Genomic DNA, 20513 nt, shown 5'->3' with positions numbered 1-20513 from the left:
GCGTTCACCGTGCTATTTAACTAAATATTTTCATTGTTTGAGTCATTACCAAAGTGGTAATACCTATGTTTAATTTTCTTTTGTTTTTTTATCCTTTTAAAAAAAGGTTTTGTGGGGAAAAATAATTATTTTTTTAATTGGATTTTTTATTAATTAAATTTAATAGAATTTTTTGGATGCAATCGCTTAGTCTCTACTAAGCCTATGACATTAGCCTATCAGAGTCTGCTGCAGGCGGTGCTTATAGGCTGAGTTACATGCCAGACATGGAAGTCTTTGTCAGGCATCCAGCTGACATAGGAACCCATTATTACCTTGTGATCGCACTGCAGGGTGCCGATGGGTGACACTGTCCGGGTCATCTGCTTACATCTGCAATTACTATTAATTGTGCAATGTAAGGGGTTAAACTGCCAGGATCTGAGGTTTCTCTGTTCTTGGCTGTTAGAGCAGGAGTTTGGCTGTCAGAAGTCAACTAAGCCATCGCCTTAAAAATATGTATCTGCAGGTCTAAAGCCCATTAGTGAGGTCAGTAAAATGGAGTCTTGGCTGTCATTAAGTGGTTAAAGACAGACTAGCCAATGAGGAACTCCTCTCCAAACGAGCCTGAGCTGCAGCAGTGTGGTCAGTTGACCCACTTTAATGGATCAGCTGTGAGAACGTTGTATAACAACTGCCCCAACAACAAGATGGCAGGAGATGATGATACAGCTAGAGAATTCCTGCTGTTCACACTTCATGATGGCGGAGGTCTCTGCTGTCCGATCCTCTGCAGGCTTCCATCTCACTGGGGTTAGGCTCTGGTGAGCCGGAGGAGTACCATATGTTGGGGGGGCCAAGGGCTCCAGTAGTAAAGCGGAGATAGGAGCTCTGGGACTGAGTACTAGAGAGAGAGTCCCTGCTTTTCAGTGAACCTTGCCTATGGGAGGAATAGCTAGTCTCCGCATTACTAGTCAAATGAACTTTTGGAGAATCTTTGAGAAAGAGTGTAGAAGTGCATGTGGTACTGGTACAACTTTCAGCCAGTGCATCACCAAGCTGAGGCCACTCCTGGAGTAACACAGACTGTGATAATCTACTTGCCCCATGTTACCCATTGGTATTCAAGAGTAAAGAACGAGTTTACAGCAAGCATATGGTCCTCATGTAATTTGACCCAAGAGTTACGGGAGCTGCAACTCCGCTGCACACCAGGTAGATGTCCTACAAGCCCGCCACATCCTCTCATTCATACTCCAGTCTAGAACGCTTCCGAGAGTTGTTTTGGGGTATAGCGAATCCCAATCTAGCTGAGGTGGCTCTCCAACTGGAAGCCTCCGGAAACAGATCATACTGCCATACTCGTGGTGGCGGTGCCGACTCCAAAGCCACACTGTCAATGGCTTATATATCCACAGAACAAGAAAATGGGTGGCACATACTCAAGGAAAGCTTATAGAAGTAATGACACACTTTTGTTGTTCTACTGACATTTGGAATTGTTTTATAAAGTGTCATCACTTCAGCATGAATTCCTTGAGTGTGTGTTACCCATTTTCTTGTCCCAACTATAACACTGACCCTAAACCTGTTCCTAGTAATGACTCCGACAGACCCCCTACCTCTAGCCCTGACTCTAAACTTGTCCCGGATGAAAAAAAAAACCACCTCGGCCATAATTCTGACCTTACTGTGTCCCTCCAAATTTGGGACAAGTGGGACGGAAAGGGGAAGAGGACATATCTGTAGTTGTACTTCTCTGCTGGTCCTCCAATCCGCAAGTTCTGGACCCATTTTTTTGGCCAAGCATAAGCTGCCATGCAGCAATTTTCTAATTACTTTTTGCACATTGTGCCTGCTCTCTGATTGGCCAGTGCTGATCACATCAGCATTTCTAGCCAATCAGAGAGAAGACAGAGTGCACTGGTAGCCTAATACTAGCAATGAGCTGTAGGGATTAGGTAGTCTGAAGGTTGCATCGGCCATCTTAGAGGGCCGAAATCAGGACCTGAAACTGCTGGATCGGAGAAATGGCAGAGAAGAACAACTGCAAGCAATATACACCCCATCCAGTTTTGGGACAGTATTTCGTTACAAAGCCAGAGGGTTGCTTTAACAATGACCATGACCAAAACCTTGACCCCAATCATAACTGGGGTCTCAACCATGGCCACAGCCCTAATAATGTCATTGATCATAATTCTGATCCTAAATCTCTCCACAACATTAACATCTGTAACCATGACCCTAAATCCAGACCACAAACTTGGTCTCAACAAAAACCTTGATGCCAACATAGCCCCTACTATAACAAAGACCCTGTCCAATACCCCAACTCACATTCTTGATTCTGTAAATATATACAGCTCTTGCTTTGCAAGTTGGTTCAGTCTGATCCCCACTTGGGTTAGGAAGGGGAGTTTTTGCCTTTTTTGGGCCCACTGGCTCACACCTTACAGCTTTCTTACCTTTATCTATTCTAGATCAATAGGGGGAAACAAAGATCTAAAGTTACCCACATGTTTTCCCCTCATCCACATCCTCTCCCATCCCGTAATTGTACTTGATGTACATATGCCTTTTTTCAACTGTATTAAAGGGGTTTCCGGGACTAAGATGTTTATGACATATCCTTAGGATAGGTTATCAATTGTTGATCTGTGGGGATCTGTGGGGATCGCTGTCAATGAGCTGGCTATAACAATATGCAGTATCTTCAGCCCCACCAAACACTATGTTACACAGGACCCAAACTCTTTATAATACCCCAGTATCATCACCCCTGATCATTATAATACACAGGAATAAACGTTTTATAATAACCAAATAGGAATGAGGTTACCAGGACCGACAAAACCCAATAAACTTATCACCAAGCCGCAGTGGTATCCAAAGACAGTGAATTAGTGCACAGCCTGGGCCAAACCACTGACCATATTATAGCTAATAACGAACAGCAAAAATAATCACAAGCAGGGTCAGAGCCACATTACAGCTAATAAGAAATAGTACAAGTAATAATAAGCAGGGGTAGAGCAAGATGAAGAAGTAGTAAAGTCACTAATGAATGGGGTGGAGCCAAGTTAAAAGGTAATATAAAAGTAGAGGAATCACTAATTAGTGGGGGTGGAGCCCAGGGCTGTAACTCAAGAGAGAGAAGATGGATAGATAGATAGATAGATAGATAGATAGATAGATAGATAGATAGATAGATAGATAGATAGATAGATATGAGATAGATAGAAGATAGATAGATAGATATGAGATAGATAGAAGATAGATAGATAGATAGATAGGAGATAGATAGATACAAAGATAGATAGGAGGTAGATAGATAGATAGATAGATAGATAGATAGATAGATAGATAGATAGGAGATAGATAGATAGATAGGAGATGGATATGAGATAGATAGATAGATATGAAGTAGACAGTTATGAGTTAGATAGAAGATAGATAGATAGATAGATGAGATAGATAGATAGGAGATAGATGAGATAGATAGATATGAAATACATAAATAGATATGATATAGATAGACATATATGAAGTAGATAGATAGATAGATATGAGATAGATTGATTGATAGATAGATAGATATGAGATAGTTATGTGATAGATAGATATGAGATAGATGAGATAGATAAATAGATAGATAGATATGAGATAGATTGATAGATAGATAGATAGATAGATATGAGATACAGAAATAGATAGATAGGAGATAGATATGAGATAGATAGATAGATAGATAGATAGATAGATAGATAGATAGATATGAAGTAGATAGTTATGAGATAGATATATAGATGATAGATAGATAGAGAGAGAGATAGATATGAGATAGATAGATAGATAGATAGATATGAGATGGATAGATGTGAGATAGATAGATAAATAGATATGAGATAGATAGATAGAAGATAGATAGATAGATAGATAGATATGAGATAGATGAGACAGATGGATATGAAATACATAAATAGATATGAGATAGATAGACAGATATGAAGTAGATAGATAGATAGATAGGAGATAGATAGATAGATAGATAGATGATATAGATAGATAGGAGATAGATGAGATAGATAGATATGAAATACATAAATAGATATGAGATAGATAGACATATATGAAGTAGATAGATAGATAGATAGATAGATATGAGATAGATTGATTGATAGATAGATAGATATGAGATAGTTATGTGATAGATAGATATGAGATAGATGAGATAGATAGATAAATAGATAGATAGATATGAGATAGATTGATTGATAGATAGATAGATAGATAGATATGAGATACAGAAATAGATAGATAGGAGATAGATATGAGATAGATAGATAGATAGATAGATATGAAGTAGATAGTTATGAGATAGATATATAGATGATAGATAGATAGATAGATAGATAGATAGATAGATAGATATGAGATAGATAGATAGATAGATAGATATGAGATGGATAGATGTGAGATAAATAGATATGAGATAGATAGATAGATAGATAGATAGATAGATAGATATGAGCTAGATGAGACAGATGGATATGAAATACATAAATAGATATGAGATAGATAGACAGATATGAAGTAGATAGATAGATAGATATGAGATAGTTATGTGATAGATAGATAGATGAGATAGATAGATAGATAGATAGATAGATAGATAGATAGATAGATAGATAGATAGATAGATAGGAGATGGATATCTATTTCTGTATCTCATATCTATCTATCTATCTATCTATAGTTATGTGATAGATAGATAGATAGATAGATAGATAGATAGATATGAGATAGATTGATTGATAGATAGATTGATTGATAGATATGAGATAGATAGATAGATATATAGATAGATATGAGATACAGAAATAGATAGTTAGGTGATAGACATGAGATAGATAGATAGATAGATAGATAGATATGAGATAGATAGATAGATAGATATGTGATAGATAAATAGATATGAGATAGATAGATAGAAGATAGATAGATAGATATAGATAGATAGATAGATAGATATGAGATAGATGAGACAGATGGATATGAAATACATAAATAGATATGAGATAGATAGACAGATATGAAGTAGATAGATAGATAGATAGAAGATAGATAGATAGATAGATAGATAGATAGATAGATATGAGATAGATGAGACAGATGGATATGAAATACATAAATAGATATGAGATAGATAGACATATATGAAGTAGATAGATAGATAGATAGATATGAGATAGATTGATTGATAGATAGATAGATATGAGATAGTTATGTGATAGATAGATATGAGATAGATGAGATAGATAGATAAATAGATAGATATGAGATAGATTGATTGATAGATAGATAGATAGATAGATAGATAGATAGATAGATATGAGATACAGAAATAGATAGATAGGAGATAGAAATGAGATAGATAGATAGATAGATATGAAGTAGATAGTTATGAGATAGATATATAGATGATAGATAGATAGATAGATAGATATGAGATAGATAGATAGATAGATATGAGATGGATAGATGTGAGATAGATAAATAGATATGAGATAGATAGATAGATAGATAGATAGATATGAGCTAGATGAGACAGATGGATATGAAATACATAAATAGATATGAGATAGATAGACAGATATAAAGTAGATAGATAGATAGATAGATATGAGATTGTTATGTGATAGATAGATAGATGAGATAGATAGATAGATAGATAGATAGGAGATGGATATCTATTTCTGTATCTCATATCTATCTATCTATCTATCTATAGTTATGTGATAGATAGATAGATAGATAGATATGAGATAGATTGATTGATAGATAGATTGATAGATATGAGATAGATAGATAGATATATAGATAGATATGAGATACAGAAATAGATAGTTAGGTGATAGACATGAGATAGATAGATAGATAGTAGATAGATAGATAGATATGTGATAGATAAATAGATATGAGATAGATAGGAGATAGATAGATATGAGATAGATAGATAGATAGATAGATATGAGATACAGAAATAGATAGTTAGGTGATAAATAGGAGATAGATAGATAGATATGTGATTGATAGATAGATAGATAAATATGAGATAGATAGATAGATAGATAGATAGATAGATAGATATGTGATTGATAGATAGATATGTGATTGATAGATAGATATGGGATAGATAGATAGATAGATAGATATGTGATAGATATGAGATACATAGATAGATTGATAGATATGAAGTAGATAGATAGTTATGTGATAGATAGATAGATAGATAGATAGATAGATAGATAGATAGATAGATAGATAGATTGATATGAGATAGATATGAGATAGATAGATATGAGATACAGAAATAGATAGTTAGGTGATAGATATGAGATAGATAGATATGAGATTGATTGATTGATAGATATGAGATAGATAGATAGATAGATAGATAGATAGATAGATAGATAGATAGATAGATAGATAGATAGATAGGAGATAGATAGAATCCTACATAAAATACAGTCTTCCAGAAATACAGGCTGTAATAGCAAATCTGTTTAATATTATGCTGAGTGCTGGCTACTTCCCGGGGACAGGTATGACCCAGCCAACTACCGAGAGATATGTGTCAGCAGCAACCAGGGAAACTGTTCAACAGCAGCCTAAACAAGAGGAAATGTAAATATTTTATACCATGTCAAAAACGTCTGAAATTAAAAGATGTAACCACTGGCGGCCGAAAGAAAAACATCCCAACATGTGGGTTGACAATGGGTGCACAAACTATGGGAGAAACTAAGAACTGCCTTAAATAAGAAGTACAGAGACCCAAACCACACCAGTCTGAGGGAGGCCCATGACACCATACAACAGCAATCCAAAACCATCCTCAGAAGGAAAAAACAAAGCTACACCTCCACCAAACTTACCCCACTCCAAGAAGCCCCCCAAGACATCTCCTTCTAGGAACTATGGAACCACATGGGCACAAACTGTACGGAAAACAACCTCCATATCCAAAACGGCCACATCTGGCTCCAATACTTCAAGGACCTCTACAAGGATATCCCAAAGGACGACCATAGCCCAGAAAAAGAAGACATAATGACAAAACTAAAGACTCAAAGATGTCCAAACTCCTCTGGCTACACCAATAACGCTACAGGACGTAATAGAGAGAATTCCAACCACCAGGTACAAAAAAGCCCACGACCCAGAAACGATCAAATTCAGCCAGCTAGACGCAAGGACTGCAATAGCAAAATGGTACTTCCATCACACCTGTAACCAAGGCCTCTTATACACAAGAGCGGGGACAGGTATGAAGTAGCAAATCACCAAGAGATATATGTCAGCAGCAACCTGGGCAAACTGTTCAACAGCAGCCTAAACCAAAGGATCCTCAGCTTCTTCACTCAGTACAAAGGAGAGGAGTTTACATCAGTGTTAAGCAGTAATGAGCTGGTTAAACATGCGCCAAATGTATTAATTGCGGCATGCCCCTTAATAAGTTTGGCATATATTTGGCCATCAGTGCACCAGAAATGCAATTCAATGCCAGCTCTGGTGTAGATTTGTTTTACAATTTATTCCACCTTTTAACTTAAATTATAATAAATCTGTCGGACCTTGGGAGGCAACACCCTTTCTACTACATCCCACCCACCTTTCTCCTCAATACCAGGTCTTGCCCTCTACCATGGCCCTAGAGTCCTCCACTGCAGCAGGTCTTGCCCTCCACCACAGCCCTGGAGTATAGTGCTGCACCAGGTCTCACCCTCCACCACAGCCCTGGAGTACAGTGATGCACCAGGTCTCACCTTCCACCACAGCCCTTGAGTCTTCTGCTGCGCCAGGTCTCACCCTCCACCACAGCCCTGGAGTTCAGTGCTGCACCAGGTCTCCCCCTCCACCAAGTCCAGGAGTCCTCCGCTGCACCAGGTTTCACCCTCCACCACATCCCTGGAGTCCTCCATTGCACCAGGTCTCGCCCTCCACCACAGCCCTGGAGTTCAGTGCTGCACCATGTCTCACCCTCCACCTTAGCCCTGGAGTCCTCCGCTGCACCAGGTCTTGATCCTCAACCACAGCCCTGGAGTTCAGTGCTGCACCAAGTCTCGCCCTTCACCACAGTCCTGGAGACCTTCGCTGCACCAGGTCTCACCCTCCACCACAGCCCTGGAGTCCTCCATTGCAGCAGGTCTCGCCCTCCACCACAGCCCTGACGTACAGTGCGGCACCAGGTCTCACCCTCCACCACAGCCCTGGAGTTCAGTGCTGCACCAGGTCTCGCCCTCCACCACAGCCCTGGAGTCCTCCGCTGCACCATGTCTCATCCTCCACCACAGCCCTGAAGTCCTCCGCTGCACCAGGTCTCACCCGCCACCACAGCCCTGGAGTACAGTGCTGCACCAGGTCTCACCCTCCACCACAGCCCTGGAGAACAGTGCTGCACCAGGTCTCACCCTCCACCACAGCCCTGGAGTTCAGTGCTGCACCAGGTCTCACCCACCACCACAGCCCTGGAGTCCTCCGCTGCACCAGGTCTCATCCTCCACCACAGCCCTGGAGTACAGTGCTGCACCAGGTCTCACCCTCCACCACAGCCCTGGAGTCCTCCACTGCACCAGGTCTCACCCTGCACCACAGCACTGGAGTCCTCCGCTGCACCAGGTCTCACCCTGCACCACAGCACTGGAGTCCTCCGCTGCACCAGGTCTCACCCTCCCCCACAGCCCTGGAGCCCTCCGCTGCACCAGGTCTCACCCTCCACCACAGCCCTGGAGTCCTCCATTGCACCACGTCTCACCCTTCACCACAGTTCTGGAGTCCTCTGCTGCACCAGGTCTCATCCTTCACCACAGCCCTGGAGTCCTCCATTGCACCATGTCTCGCCCTCCACCACAGCACTGGAGTCCTCCGCTGCACCAGGTCTCATCCTCCACCACAGCCCTGGAGTACAGTGCTGCACCAGGTCTCCCCCTCCACCACAGCTCTGGAGTTCAGTGCTGCACCAGGTGTCACCCTCCACTACAGTCCTGAAGTCCTCTGCTGCACCAGGTCTCACCCTCCACCAAAGCCCTGGAGTTCAGTGCTGCACCAGGTCTCACCCGCCACCACAGCCCTGGAGTCCTCCACTGCACCATGTCTCACCCTCCATCACAGCCCTGGAGTCCTCCGCTGCACCATGTCTCACCCTCCATCACAGACCTGGAGTCCTCCGCTGCACCATGTCTCACCCTGCATCACAGCCCTGGAGTCCTCCATTGCACCAGGTCTCATCCTCCACCACAGCCCTGGAGTACAGTGCTGCACCAGGTCTCACCCTCCATCACAGCCCTGGAGTCCTCCGCTGCACCATGTCTCACCCTCCATCACAGACCTGGAGTCCTCCGCTGCACCATGTCTCACCCTCCATCACAGCCCTGGAGTCCTCAGTTGCACCAGGTCTCACCCTCCACCACAGCCCTGGAGTACAGTGCTGCACCAGGTCTCACCCTCCATCACAGCCCTGGAGTCCTCCGCTGCACCATGTCTCACCCTCCATCACAGCCCTGGAATCCTCCGTTGCACCAGGTCTCACCCTCCATCACAGCCCTGGAGTCCTCCGCTGCACCAGTTCTCACCTTCCCTGAGGTCGAGGTGAAATTCTTACTGTATGCAGGTGACCTCCTACTTCTATCACCAACCAAGAAAGGACTCCAGTACAATCTGCAAATTCCGGGGGGATTCAGCACCACATGGGCACTGCCCATAAACTCAAAGAAAAGCAACATCACGGTGTTCCAGAGGAGAAACACAAGATCAGTCAGGCAACCTAACTTCATGTTGAACAACTGCCCACTTACAGCATCTGACAGGTACACCTACGTCAGCCTAGAAATCAATTGGGGAGCCCCAAATCAATCATAGAGATGCTAAAAGATAAAGCATGAAAAACCTTCTATGCCATAAGAACATGATTGTACCACCTCAAATCATCAGTGACGGTCTGACTCAAACTTTTTGTGAGCACCATCACCCCAGTCCATCTGTATGACAGGGAGGTCTAGAGCTGGCACACATATCAAGTCAGGGTGGGATTGCAGTCCGACAGAAGTACTCCACCTGAAATTCTCAAGTTCATTGGAGCACCTCCAAGGCTGAGCTGGGAAGATTCCCTCTATACCTTACAATCCAGAAGAGGGCATTATAATTCTGGACCCACCTACATAGTAGCAATCCAAGCTCCTACCATCACAAAGCCTGGATACACCAAAGAGCCCCAAGTACCCTGGAAAAACCAACCCAGCAATTCATCCTGACCAAACCAGCAACCAGCACCGCCTCACAAAAGCCAAAATCAAGAAAACAATAAACGAGCCAAGAGGATTAATTATATTGGTGACAGGAGGAACGACATGAGAACATTCCAGAAACTGACAATACACCAGGGGATACAGAGGGACTACAAAATGACCCCATATCTGGAAATACTATCAAACAACAGTGAGCAGCAGATCCTGATCCGCTACAGACCGACTACCCACAGCCCAGGCATCGAATCAGGATGGCACAGGCAGAACTACAAGTCCAGGGAGAGCAAACTGTGCAAACAGCGCCACCAGGAGGCATGGCGGATGAGGCCCACTCCCTTCTGCGATACCCCAGATATTCAGTGGAGAGGGCCACTCACTTCAGGAGACTTTCTGTGCGGACTTCAGCTCCATGGAGAAGGAAGAGAAACTCTACATCTTGTTGGGGGAAGACGAAAACACAGCTGCCATAGCAGCATAATAAGTGCCTGCCATAGACTGTGAGGAGCGTGATATACCATGGGCCTCTATACCCACTACCCTGCATGTCTCACTACCTTTCAAATCCTCTGCCACAATTCCTCACCCTCATCCCTCATGCTTTTTCCCCACTTGTTTTGACAATGCTAATGTGTATTTGGTTCTAGATAGATTTTGCAGGGAAAAGTAAATGAACCCTTTGTAATCCCTCGCATTTCTGTATTGATTACTAATAAAATATGTATCTAATTACAATTGTAGACACGCAGTGTAACTAACAACACACAGTAGCACCATTCATGTATTTTATTGAGCTCATTGAGTAATATCGACATTGTAGGGATAAAAAGTAAGTGAACCCTTGAACATAATAATAACCTTTACTCCCCCCCCCCCCCCCCATCCTTCCCCCTTCAGCAGCAATCATCTCCACTAAACATTTCCTGTAGCTGCAAATAAGATTTGAAAAACATTGAGGAGGAATTTTGGACCCTTCCTCCCTGCAAATGAGTTTCAGTTCATTAATATTTCTGGGGTGCCTTTTCAGGTAATATCACAGCATTCCCATGGGGTTAAGATTAGGACTCTGATTTGGCCATTCCAAAACACAAATCTCTTTCTCTTCCACTCAATTTTTAGTTGATTTATGTGTGTGCTTTGGGTCATCGTCTTGCTGCATCATCCAACATCTCTTCAGCTTCAGGTCCTGGACAGCGGCTTTTACATTTTCCTGTAAGATGTTTTGATCCACCTTAGATTTCATTGTTCTCTCAGTGATCACAAGATGTACAGGCCCTGAGGTGCAAGGCTGCCCCAAACCAAGACGCTCCTTCTACCATATTTCCACACCATGGTGCCCCCTCCACCAGGCTTCATAGTTGGATGAGGCTTTGATGTTGGTGTGCGGTGTTTACATCCAAATGTAGCGTTGTGCATTTGTGCTAAAAACTTACATTTTTGTCTCATCCGTCCAAAGAACATTTCCCAGAAGCATTGTGACACATCCCAGTGGTGTCGGGTAAACTAGAGATGGGCCACAATGTATTTTTGTCCAGCAGCAGCTTTCTTCGTGGTGTCCTTCCACGATCACCATTCTTGGTCACTGTTCCTCTAATAGAGGACACATGAACAGAGGTCTCTGCAGTCTGTAGAGTCTTCTGTAGGTCTTTTGCTCTTCCTCTTGGATTCTTTTTCACCTCTGTCAGGATTGCTTGTTGCGCTCTGGGAGTGATATAACAGGACGCTCTTAAGAGAGTAGAACAGCCCTGAATGCTCTCCATCTGTAGAGGATAACTGTAGAGTAATGGACACCCGGTTCTTAAGCTTTTGTAGCCTTTTCCATGCATCTCTATGACACGTCTTGTGAGGTTTTCTGACAGTTGTTTACATCAAGGCATGGTTCACACTAACCGATCATTCCTGAGAAGAACAAATCTGTCAGTAACCAGGCTTCGTGTGCCTTTATTTAACTGGCAAAGCACCTGTGAAACCTGCACTTCCTATCCCATCTCCTTAATAGAAACACCTTATCTCCTGGAGAAGTCATTAGCAGAGGTTCATTTACTTTTTCTCCCTGAACTGTGGACATTACACAATAAAAGACATAAACAGTACAACTGTGTGTTATTAGTTACATTGTGTTTGTCTATAAATGTGACTTAGATACAATTAGACCACATTGTATTGGTCATCAGCAAAGGATGGATGGATGGATGGATAGATAGATAGATAGATAGATAGATAGATGGATATGAGATAGATAGATAGATAGATAGAAAGATAGATAGATAGATATGAGATAGATAGATAGATAGATAGATAGATATGAGACAGATAGATAGATAGATAGATAGATAGATAGATAGATAGATAGATAGATAGAGGCTACAGCAGCACAATATGTTAGTGCCTACCATAGACTGAGAGGAGCATGATATACCATGGGCTTTTATACCCCCTACCCTGGATTTGCCCCTTTTCCTCAGTCCCTATCTCTCGTCCCCTTATTTTCCACTTGCTTCGGCAATGCTAATGTGCATTTGGGTCCTGCCAATAAAGATAGATAGATAGATCGATAGATAGATAGATCGATAGATAGATAGATTAATAGATCGATAGATAGATAGATAGATAGATAGATATGAGATAGATAAATAGATAGATATGAGATAGATAGATAGATAGATAAATAGATGTGAGATAGATATGAGATAGATAGATAGATAGATAGATAGATAGATAGATAGATAGATAGATATGGAGGAGACACATAGATAAATGGACAGATAGAAGACAGACGGATGGATGGATCTCATAAGAGCGGGTCTCTGGGGCAAGGGGAGGATGCTCGCCATGGTATGATGATGGCAGTAGCGGCAGACTCTTCATGCCGCTGTTGTATATCTGCAGTCGCCGGGCTCCCCCTAGCTCTCGGATGCTGAGGGTAGTAGTAGTAGTGCATTACCTGCTCCTGGGGGGGGTTGGCCCTGCTCATGGCTGGCTGCTCCTTCATGGCTGTCATTGTGCGGGTGAGGAGAAGCTTCTAGGTCGGGTCCCTGTGGCTGTCTGTGTCACATCCAGTTCCCGATCATCCCCCAGGGACAGGCGGAGGGTGCAGGCGGCAGCAGCTCCAGGGGGCTCTGCAGTCAGGTGCCAGTGTGGGGAACCCTGGGGATAATCTGCAGCATTCTGCAGCACGTCACATCCAGCCTCTCTCATCCACAGCCTGACACTGACTGCTCAGCCTCCCCTCCCCCTTCTACTGAATGCTCAGCCCCTCCCCCAATGTGACGCCTGCTCCCCTCATCCTCAGCCACCAGAATACAGCACCTGCCCGGCAATATATACCATGTACCCGGTATACAGCACCTGCCCGGCAATATATACCATGTACCCGGTATACTGCGCCTGCCCGGCAATATATACCATGTACCCGGTATACAGCACCTGCCCGGCAATATATACCATCTACCCGGTATACAGCACCTGCCCGGTAATATATACCATGTACCCGGTATACAGCACCTGCCCGGCAATATATACCATGTACCTGGTATACAGCACCTGCCCGGCAATATATACCATGTACCCGGTATACAGCACCTGCCCGGCAATATATACCATCTACCCGGTATACAGCACCTGCCCGGCAATATATACCATGTACCCCGTATACAGCACCTGCCCGGCAATATATACCATGTACCCGGTATACAGCACCTGCCCGGCAATATATACCATGCACCCGCTATACTGCGCCTGCCCGGCAATATATACCATCTACCCGGTATACTGCGCCTGCCCGGCAATATATACCATCTACCCGGTATACAGCACCTGCCCGGCAATATATACCATGTACCCGGTATACAGCACCTGCCCGGCAATATATACCATGTACCCGGTATACAGCACCTGCCCGGTAATATATACCATGTACCCGATATACAGCACCTGCCCGGCAATATATACCATGTACCCGGTATACAGCACCTGCCCAGTGGTATATACCATGTCCCCGGTATACAGTACCTGCCCGGCAATATATACCATCTACCCGGTATACAGTACCTGCCCGGCAATATATACCATGTACCCGGTATACAGCACCTGCTCGGCAATATATACCATGCACCCGCTATACTGCGCCTGCCCGGCAATATATACCATCTACCCGGTATACAGCACCTGCCCGGCAATATATACCATCTACCCGGTATACTGCGCCTGCCCGCCAATATATACCATGTACCCGGTATACAGCACCTGCCCGGCAATATATACCATCTACCTGGTATACTGCGCCTGCCCGGCAATATATACCATGTACCCAGTATACAGCACCTGCCCGGCAATATATACCTTCTACCCGGTATACAGCGCCTGCCCGGTGGTATATACCATGTCCCCGGTAAACAGCACCTGCCCGACAATATAGACCATCTACCCGGTATACAGCGCCTGCCCGGCAATATAGACCATCTACCCGGTATACTGCGCCTGCCCGGCAATATATACCATGTACCCGGTATACAGCACCTGCCCGGTGGTATATACCATGTACCCGTTAAACAGCACCAGCCCGGCAATATAGACCATGTCCCCGGTAAACAGCCCCTGCCCGACAATATAGACCATCTACCCGGTATACTGCGCCTGCCCGGCAATATAGACCATCTACCCGGTATACTGCACCTGCCCGGTGGTATATACCATGTCCCCGTTAAACAGCACCAGCCCGGCAATATAGACCATCTACCCGGTATACAGCGCCTGCCCGGCAATATAGACCATCTACCCAGTATACTGCACCTGCCCGGTGGTATATACCATGTCCCCGGTAAACAGCACCTGCCCGACAATATAGACCATCTACCCGGTATACAGCGCCTGCCCGGCAATATAGACCATCTACCCGGTATACTGTGCCTGCCCGGCAATATATACCATGTACCCGGTATACAGCACCTGCCCGGTGGTATATACCATGTCCCCGTTAAACAGCACCAGCCCGGCAATATAGACCATCTACCCGGTATACAGCACCTGCCCGGCAATATATACCATGTACCCGGTATACAGCACCTGCCCGGCAATATATACCATCTACCCGGTATACAGCACCTGCCCGGTGGTATATACCATGTCCCGGGTATACAGCACCTGCCCGACAATATAGACCATGTACCCGGTATACAGCAAATGCTCAGCAGTATAGACCGTGTACCCGGTATACAGCACCTACCCAGCAGTATATGCCATGTACCTGGTGTACAGCACCTGCCTGGCAATATATACCATCTACCCGGTATACAGCACCTGCCCGGTGGTATATACCATGTCCCCAGTATACAGCACTATAGACCATGTACCCGGTATACAGCACCTGCCCGGCAATATATACCATCTACCCGGTATACAGCACCTGCCCGGTGCTATATACCATGTCCCCAGTATACAGCACTATAGACCATGTACCCGATATACAGCACCTGCCCGGTGGTATATACCATGTCCCCGTTAAACAGCACCAGCCCGGCAATATAGACCATGTACCCAGTATACAGCACCTGTCCAGCAGTATAGACCGTGTACCCGGTATACAGCACCTGCCCGGCAATATATACCATCTACCCGGTATACAGCACCTGCCCGGTGGTATATACCATGTCCCAAGTATACAGCACCTGCCCGACAATATAGACCATGTACCCGGTATACAGCACCTGCCCGGCAATCTATACCATGTACCCTATATACAGCACCTGCCCGGTGGTATATACCATGTCCCCGTTAAACAGCACCAGCCCGGCAATATAGACCATGTACCCAGTATACAGCACCTGCCCAGCAGTATAGACCGTGTACCCGGTATACAGTACATGCCCAGCAGTATAGACCGTGTACCCGGTATACAGCACCTGCCCGGCAATATAGACCATCCACCCGGTATACAGCACCTGCCCGGTGGTATATACCATGTCCCCAGTATACAGCACTATAGACCATGTACCCGGTATACAGCACCTGCCCGGCAATATAGACCATCTACCCGGTATACAGCACCTGCCCGGCAATATAGACCATGTACCGGTATACATCACCTGGCCGGCAATATATACCATTTACCCGGTATACAGCACCAGCTCGGTGGTATATACCATGTACCCGGTATACAGCACCTGCCGGGCAATATAGACCATGTACCCGGTATACAGCACCTGCCCGGCAATATATACCATCTACCCGGTATACAGCACCTGCCCGGTGGTATATACCATGTCCCAGGTATGCAGCACCTACCCGACAATATAGACCATGTACCCGGTATACAGCACCTGCCCGGCAATATATACCATCTACCCGGTATACAGCACTTGCCCGGTGGTATATACCATGTCCCGGGTATACAGCACCTGCCCGACAATATAGACCATGTACCCGGTATACAGCAAATGCTCAGCAGTATAGACCGTGTACCCGGTATACAGCACCTACCCAGCAGTATATGCCATGTACCTGGTGTACAGCACCTGCCTGGCAATATATACCATATACCCGGTATACAGCACCTGCCCGGTGGTATATACCATGTCCCCAGTATACAGCACTATAGACCATGTACCCGGTATACAGCACCTGCCCGGCAATATAGACCATCTACCCGGTATACAGCACCTGCCCGGTGGTATATACCGTTTCCCTAGTATAGAGCACCTGCCTGGCAATATATACCATCTACCCGGTATACAGCACCTGCCCGGCAATATAGACCATGTACCCGGTATACATCACCTGGCCGGCAATACATACCATTTACCCGGTATACAGCACCAGCTCGGTGGTATATACCATGTACCCGGTATACAGCACCTGCCCGGCAATATAGACCATGTACCCGGTATACAGCCAATGCTCAGCAGTATAGACCATGTACCCGGTATACAGCAAATGCTCAGCAGTATAGACCATGTAACCGGTGTACAGCACCTGCCCAGCAGTATATACCATGTCCCCGGTTTACAGCACCTGCCAGGCAGTATATACTATGTACCCGGTATACAGCACCTGCCCAACAGTATATGCCATGTACCCGGCATACAGCACCTGCCCGGCAATATATACCATGTACCCAGTATACAGCACCTGCCCGGTGGTATATACCATGTCCCTGGTATACAGCACCTGCCCAGCAATATATACCATCTTCCCGGTATACAGCACCTGCCCGGTGGTATATACCATGTTCCCGGTATACAGCACCTGCCCGGTGGTATATACCATGTTCCCGGTATACAGCACCTACCCGGCAATATAGACCATGTACCCAGTATACAGCAAATGCTCAGCAGTATAGACCGTGTACCCGGTATACAGCACCTGCCCAGCAGTATATACCATGTGCCCGGTATACAGCACCTGCCAGGCAGTATATACTATGTACCTGATGTACAGCACCTGCCAAGCAGTATATGCCATGTACCCGGTATACAGCACCTGCCAGGCAATATATACCATGTACTCGGTATACAGCACCTGCCCAGCAGTATATACCATGTACCCGGTATACAGCACCTGCCAGGCAATATATACCATGTACCCAATATACAGCACCTGCCAGGCAGTATATACTATGTACCTGGTATACAGCACCTGCCTAGCAGTATATGCCATGTACCTGGTATACAGCACCTGCCCAGCAGTATATACTATGTACCTAGTATACAGCACCTGCCCAGCAGTATATGCCATGTACCGGGTAAACAGCACCTGCCAGGCAGTATATACTATGTACCCGGTATACAGCACCTGCCTAACAGTATATGCCATGTACCCGGTATACAGCACCTGCCAGGCAATATATACCATGTACTCGATATACAGCAGCTGCCCAGCAGTATGTACCATGTACCCAGTATACAGCACCTGCCAGGCAGTATATACTATGTACCTGGTATACAGTACCTGCCCAGCAGTATAGTACCCAGTATACAGCACCTGCCCGGCAATATATTCCATGTACCCAATATACAGTACCTGCCTAGCAGTATATACCATCTACCAAGTGAACAGCACCTGCCCGGCAATATATACCATGTACCCGGTTATACAGCACCTGCCCAGCAGTATAGACCATGCTCCCAGTATATAGCACCTGCACGCCAATATATAATGTACCCGGTATACAGCACCTGCCAAGCAGTATATACCATGTACCGAGTATACCGCACCTGTCTGGCAGTGTATACAATGTATCCGGTATACAGCACCTACCCAGCAGTATATACCATGCACCCAGTATACAGCACCTGCCAAGCAGTATATACCATGTACCCAGTATACAGCACCTGCCCAGCAGTATAGACCGTGTACCCAGTATATAGCACCTGCCCAGCAGTATAGACCGTGTACCCAGTATACAGCACCTGCCCAGCAGTATAGACCGTGTACCCAGTATACAGCACATGCCCAGCAGTATAGACCGTGTACCCAGTATACAGCACCTGCCCAGCAGTATAGACCGTGTACCCAGTATACAGCACCTGCCCAGCAGTATAGACCGTGTACCCAGTATACAGCACATGCCCAGCAGTATAGACCGTGTACCCAGTATACAGCACCTGCCCAGCAGTATAGACCGTGTACCCAGTATACAGCACCTGCCCAGCAGTATAGACCGTGTACCCAGTATACAGTTTCAGCCGCACAGTTTTTTTTACATCATTAAACCATAACATTAAAACCTAACATTGTGTAGGTCCTTCTCTGACCCGATGAGGTCCGGACCCTACAACACCCCTCCGGTGTCCCGAGGTATCTGCACAAGACGCTAGCAGCAGATCTGGTAAGCTGCTCGGTGTGGCCTCCATGGATCCCACTGGTTTCTCCAGCACATCCCACAGTTGCTCTATCGGACTCAGATCTGGGAAACTGGAGAAGTCATCACCTTTACCCCCATTCTGTTCCCGGACATGTCTGCAGAGCGGCCGGGCACATCATCCTGCTGCCAGAGGGCACTGTTATAAGGGAATCCTGCTGCCATGAAGGGGGTACTGTTCTGTCTAATGTTAGTAAGTGGTAGTGTCACATCCACATGATGCCAGGGCCCAAGTACCCATAAAAACATTGCCCATTACACTGCCTCCTTCCTATCCTGGTACCATCCCTTACCCAGGTTGATGACGCATCCAGCTGTCCACATGGTGTATAACGTGACTCATCAGACCAGGTCGTCTTCTTCCATTGCTCCATGGTTCTATCTGATGTCCACTGTAGGCACTTTCGGTGGTGGACAGGGGCGATGCCCGCTTTGATCTGACACTTTTCCATCATCTTCAACAGGAATTTTATCAGCAATTTGTCCTACAGTCGATCTGTAGGACTAAACTAGATGGGCGGCCTTCACCCCACAAACATTAGTGAGTCTTGGGCACCAATCACCCTGTCGCTGGTCACCAGTTGTCCTTCCTTGGACAACTTTTGGTCGGTACTAACCACTACATACCGGGAACATCTCACAAGAACGGACTTTCTGGAGCTGCTCTGAGCCAGTCGTCTACACTCCAGATTTTGGTCTTGTCACAGTCACTCCAATCCTTATGTTTCTTCATTTTTCCTGCTTCCAACATCAACTTCAAGAACGGGCGATGACTTGGCACCTAGTATTTATTCTGGGTTAGTGAAATCAAACTTCCCAACTCAGAGGCCTCTGGAGGGCGTTCTGCTGCTCCAAATGAGACGAAATTCGGACAGTGGCCACTTCAGACGATGCACTTGCCATTTATAAAAATAAACATTTTAGTAAAAAAAGTCGCCGATAGGTGGCGCTGTAGCTACGCGAATCACATTACACATGTTCAGTAAGTACCCCTTAGTCAGGGTACTTGGTCAGCAAGTCAGCTTTATTTGCTACAAGATGGCGACGAATACTGACCTTCAGATCTGACACATATGCAGGTCTGTCACGGTAAACCTGATCCAGTATAGCGCCACCTATTGGTGACTTTTTTACTAAAAGTTTTCCTTTTCTAAACAGCAAGCGCATCATCTGAAGTGGCTGTAGTCCGTATCATCTACCCAGTAGTATATGCCACCTACACAGTATATATTATCTAACTAGTAGATACCTACCTAGCAGTATAAACCATATACTGCAGTACCCAGCAGCACAGTATCTGCACAGTATATACCACTTATCTGGTATATACATCATCTATCCAATGTACACCACATAGTCAGTATATACCA

At 45.2% G+C, this 20513-nt stretch overlaps 1 protein-coding gene across 1 annotated transcript in view; it reads right to left on the bottom strand.

Moving 5' to 3' along the window:
- Positions 1 to 13485, bottom strand: part of DPP10 (dipeptidyl peptidase like 10) — a 143360-nt gene extending 129875 nt beyond the window's left edge. Inside the window, exon 1 of the mRNA XM_066575248.1 lies at positions 13231 to 13485. Coding sequence (XP_066431345.1) covers positions 13231 to 13287 — 57 coding nt within the window. The 5' untranslated portion in view covers positions 13288 to 13485. The remainder of the gene's footprint in view (positions 1 to 13230) is intronic.
- Between the last annotated feature and the right edge of the window lie 7028 nt (positions 13486 to 20513).

Source organism: Eleutherodactylus coqui, chromosome 8, assembly GCF_035609145.1.
Source record: "Eleutherodactylus coqui strain aEleCoq1 chromosome 8, aEleCoq1.hap1, whole genome shotgun sequence".
NCBI classification, from domain to species: Eukaryota; Metazoa; Chordata; class Amphibia; order Anura; family Eleutherodactylidae; genus Eleutherodactylus; species Eleutherodactylus coqui.
This window is presented reverse-complemented; position numbering and strand designations above follow the sequence as displayed.